This window comes from Vitis vinifera, chromosome 9, assembly GCF_030704535.1.
Source record: "Vitis vinifera cultivar Pinot Noir 40024 chromosome 9, ASM3070453v1".
In the NCBI taxonomy this organism is placed as follows: domain Eukaryota; kingdom Viridiplantae; phylum Streptophyta; class Magnoliopsida; order Vitales; family Vitaceae; genus Vitis; species Vitis vinifera.
This window is the reverse complement of record NC_081813.1, coordinates 6335106-6339633: the sequence shown is the minus strand read 5'-3', so window position 1 is coordinate 6339633 and position 4528 is coordinate 6335106. Positions and strand designations below refer to the sequence as shown.

The following is a 4528-nucleotide window of genomic DNA, read 5'->3' as shown; positions in this document are numbered from 1 at the left end:
CGGGTCTTCGTAGTCGGTTGGACCAAATCGAAGTTGTACAGCCTTGGTGAACTCATCCCATGTGAGTGGTCCACGAAATTTTGTCAACCACCTGTGCCATTGCAAGGCGATGCCTTCTAAATGGAAGGAGGCCAGCTGAACTTGTTGGCCTGGTGTGATGTTCTTGAAATCAAAGTATTGTTCTGCTTTGTAAATCCAGCCAGTTGGGTCATCTCCGTTAAATTTTGGGAAGGACAACTTAAGGTGTTGATGAGGGTGGTCATTGATAGTGTTAGAACGAGCAGTATGTGGGTGTGAGGATTCATCACGTGCAAATGGGTTGGTTTCAGAAGGGCTAGTGTTTTGGCTACGGGAGGCTCGAAGAGTTTGCAGCTCGGTTAACACTGCTTGTAAGGCAGCGTTCACTTGATCGAAGCTTGACTCGTGTCGTGCTAAGATTTCATTGACATCGTTACGGAATTCTGCATTGGTTTTGCCGCGAGTGTCCATGGTCGGAACCGGCTCTGATACCACTGATATGAACGAAGCTAAATAAAAGAGGAAAAGGAACCTTAAGGAGAAGAGGAAGAGAGGAAGGTTACTGGTCAAATAAAACTGCATACTTTATTGAACTATTTCAGGCTTTATTTATAGCCACACAACGGAAAGTAAATAACCATAATGCAAGGAAATGCTGAAGAATAGGAGAAGAAATAGCAACCACTAACTTATTCTAAACAAACTAGACCACGTAGCCACTTCTAACGTGCTACTGCTGTACTCTGGTGTGTGCGCCAGATATGTATCCAAAGTGGCACGTATCAGATGCATGGATTGGGATTGGGGTCATTGATTCAGTGCTTTGATTGGGAGATGGTTGGTGGGGGGATATTCAGATGAGTCGGCCTCAGTGAAAACTTAAAAAAGGAATGAATATTGGGGACGAACCATATGTAGAAGACCAGGAAGCGGGTGAGACTTTCAAATATAGGCAACTTTGAGCTACATGCGTGTATTGTTGATTAATTAACGAGCGAAAGCGTGCAAGTCACCCTAAGATATGGTATAACTAAATTCTATAACTTATTTTTTCAGTCAATTATATTATTTAATTAATTTTTTTAGTAAATATATTAACACCATTTCTAACCTTTTATTAAATAAAATATCCCTTCAAAGATTCCTTTTTAGAATGACAGGCTCTAAAATTAAATTTGTAATTAAAAGTTATTTCATGATGCCATCACCAATGCTTGTTGCGTGTGCATAATAACATTTCTATTCCAAATGTTTTGAAGAGAATCAACTATCAAATATTTTTTAAGAAAATATTATAAGTGATTTTTTAACATTATAAATAATTTTTCAGATTTTTTAAAAATATTTCCTAAAATTTGTCAAACATCGATTATTTTTCAAAAACATTTTTTAGGCTAAAAATATTTTATAGAATTATTATTAAACGGACTCTAATAATATGTTTAATAGTGATTTTAGAAAGTGTTTTTAGCAATTATAATACTTAAAAAATAAAAATTTTCAAGTGTTTTAAAAACTAAAATTATTTCCTAAAATCACTTTGAAACACAATCTAACAGTGTGTTTGACAATGATTTTAGAAAGTATCTTTAATATTTCTAATACTTAAAAAATAAAAAATTTCAAATATTAGAAATGGTAGAAACACTTTCTAAAATCACCGTCAAATATACTCTAAGAGTCCATTTGACAATGATTCTAGAAAACATTTCTAATATTTTTAATAATTGAAAATTTTGATCATTTAAATATTAGAATGATTAAAATATTTTTTAAAATCATTATCAAACACACTTTACCCTATTCGACATAAGAAGTGTATATAATATTTTTAATACTTAAAAAAAATTCTATTATTCAAATATTAAAATAATTAAAAACGTTTTTTAAAATTATTTTCAAACATATTTTAAGAGTCTAGTAACTTTAAAAAACGCTTTCAATCTTATTCAAATGTTAAAAAAAAATTAAAAACATTTTTTAAAATGATTCAAACGCAAAATAAGACTTCTTCCTCATTTTAAAGTCAACAACTTCATTATTATTATGTTTTTATGGGTTCAAATGTCAAGCTAGCCGGCCAAGCAATAAAAAGTGGCTGACAAATATTATAAACCATGCATATATAGAGGACCCATATAGCTCTCGAGCCCACAAACAAAAATCACAGAGATGGAAGCAATCTACTTGTGCTTGCCTTTTTTCTTGGCTTTGTATTTATTCACTAGACACTGGCTTCAAAAGCTCAAAAATCTTCCACCATCTCCATTTCTCACTTTCCCCATAATTGGCCATCTCTACCTCTTAAAGAAGCCATTGCACCGAACGTTGGCTGATCTTTCCGCCCGCTACGGCCCCATAGTCTTCCTCCGTCTCGGCTCACGCCAGACCCTCCTTGTTTCTTCACCTTCTGCTGCTGAGGAATGCCTGTCCAAGAACGATGTCGTTTTCGCCAACCGCCCTCAACTGCTGGCCGGGAAATACATCGGCTACAACTACACCAGCATGGCCTGGGCTAACTACGGCGACCACTGGCGAAACCTCCGCCGAATCTCTGCCCTTGAAATTCTTTCCACCAGCCGTATCCAAATGCTCTCCGGCATCCGTTCGGATGAAGTCCGGTCCCTACTTCTCCGACTTTTGGAGAATGGGACGGAGACGGTGGACATGAAGACGACCTTTTTTGAGGTGACGATGAACGTGATGATGAGGATGATCGCCGGGAAGAGGTACTATGGCGGGAACGTGGTGGAGGTGGAGGAAACGGCTAAGTTTCAGGAGATAATAGAGGATACATTTCGGTTGGGAGATACAACGAATATCGGAGATTATTTGCCGGTGTTGAGGTGGTTGGGGGTGAAGGGGAAGGAGAAGGGGTTGAGGGAGTTGCAGAGGAAGAGAGATAGGTTCATGCAGGGTTTGATAGAAGAGCATAGAACAAGAATGGCGAAAGAGTCATATTCTTCTTCATCTTGTAGAGCCGGAGAAAAGAAGAAGACGATGATCGAAGTTCTGCTATCCTTGCAGGAGAAGGAAGCTGAGTACTACACAGACGAGATCATCAGAGGCCTCATGCTGGTGAGTTTTACTATACATCATACTCACTGGCCACAAATTTCATTGTTGCATGCCTCAGCAACTTGATTCAATAATTTAAAATAAAATCATGAATCTTATAATGCATGGTTACAGTGAGAATGTTTTAAATCCATTATGAATTTTTCAATCATCAGGTCTTCTAAATAAACAAATTCAATTTACAAATCTCCTTTAAATTTTCAGGCTCTCTTAGGAGCTGGAATCGACACCACCTCTGCAACTCTGGAATGGGCAATGTCACTTTTGCTGAACAACCCAGAAGTCCTAAAGAAGGCCCAAATGGAGATGGACAATCAGCTGGGACCCAACCATCTCATTGAAGAATCGGATCTAAGCCAACTCCCTTACCTTCATTGCATCATAAGGGAGACACAGCGCATGTACCCAGCAGGGCCAATAGTTCCTCACGAGTCATCAAAGGAGTGCATGGTAGGGGGCTATCACATACCTCGTGGCACAATGTTACTTGTCAACATATGGGGCATACAAAATGACCCTGAAGTTTGGAAGGAGCCGAGAAAATTCTTACCAGAGAGGTTTGAAGTAGGGCTAGAAGGAGAAGGACATGGGTTGAGGTTGATGCCATTTGGTTCAGGCAGGAGGGGGTGCCCTGGGGAGGGCTTAGCCATTCGAATGGTTGGGTTGGTGTTGGGGTCATTGATTCAGTGCTTTGATTGGAAGAGGGTTGGTGAAGGAAAGGTGGACATGAGTGAAGGGATTGGACTCACTTTGCCTAGGGCTCAGCCTTTGTTGGCTAAGTGTAGGCCTCGCCCGGCCTTGATCAACCTTCTTTCACAAATCTGACTCAATGAGCTAGGTTTACACTGTTATTAATGTATGTGCTTTGATATATATTTAGAATAAGACTTTGAGGGCTTGTATACTCCTTTTCTTAGTCAACTTCAATAAAATTTTATACTTTTTTATTTATTTATTTTTTGTTACATGCAATTAAAAAATATATATATCAAATCTAACATAGGCGAGCAACATGGGCTATGATTATTAGCATGTGAAACTCATCTTGTGGCCTGTTGATGGGCTGTGACCAGAGATGTCAAAGTAGTGGTCAGGTCCAATTAATCCAACTGAATTAAAGGTCATTCAATTTTTTCACCTAAGCCCAGACCAATAACTGCTATTCCAGCCCAACTCATGATGGTTGTACCAAAATTGTTGGTACTGCCATTACCAGCTGTCTAGTAATCAATTTCTTCCATAGGAAAATAACATAATAACTTTGAAATAATGTTTTCAAAATGGACCGATCATCAAATTAAAAAAATTATTATTTCATAGTTCACGAATTGACTACATCATAAAAATATAATTTATATATTATTAAAAAATTTAAATATAAAATTAAAGATTTTAAACACGTTTGATATCATTAATATCAATATATTGGACT

General features: G+C 37.5%; 1 protein-coding gene across 1 annotated transcript; it reads left to right on the top strand.

Moving 5' to 3' along the window:
- Nucleotides 1-2190: 2190 nt before the first annotated feature.
- LOC100268125 (cytochrome P450 81Q32-like) lies at nucleotides 2191-3921 on the top strand. Its single transcript, XM_002267563.3, has 2 exons — nucleotides 2191-3096; nucleotides 3301-3921. The coding sequence occupies exons 1-2, from the start codon at nucleotides 2191-2193 to the stop codon at nucleotides 3919-3921; spliced, it is 1527 nt and encodes a 508-aa protein (XP_002267599.3).
- The last annotated feature ends 607 nt before the right edge of the window (nucleotides 3922-4528 follow it).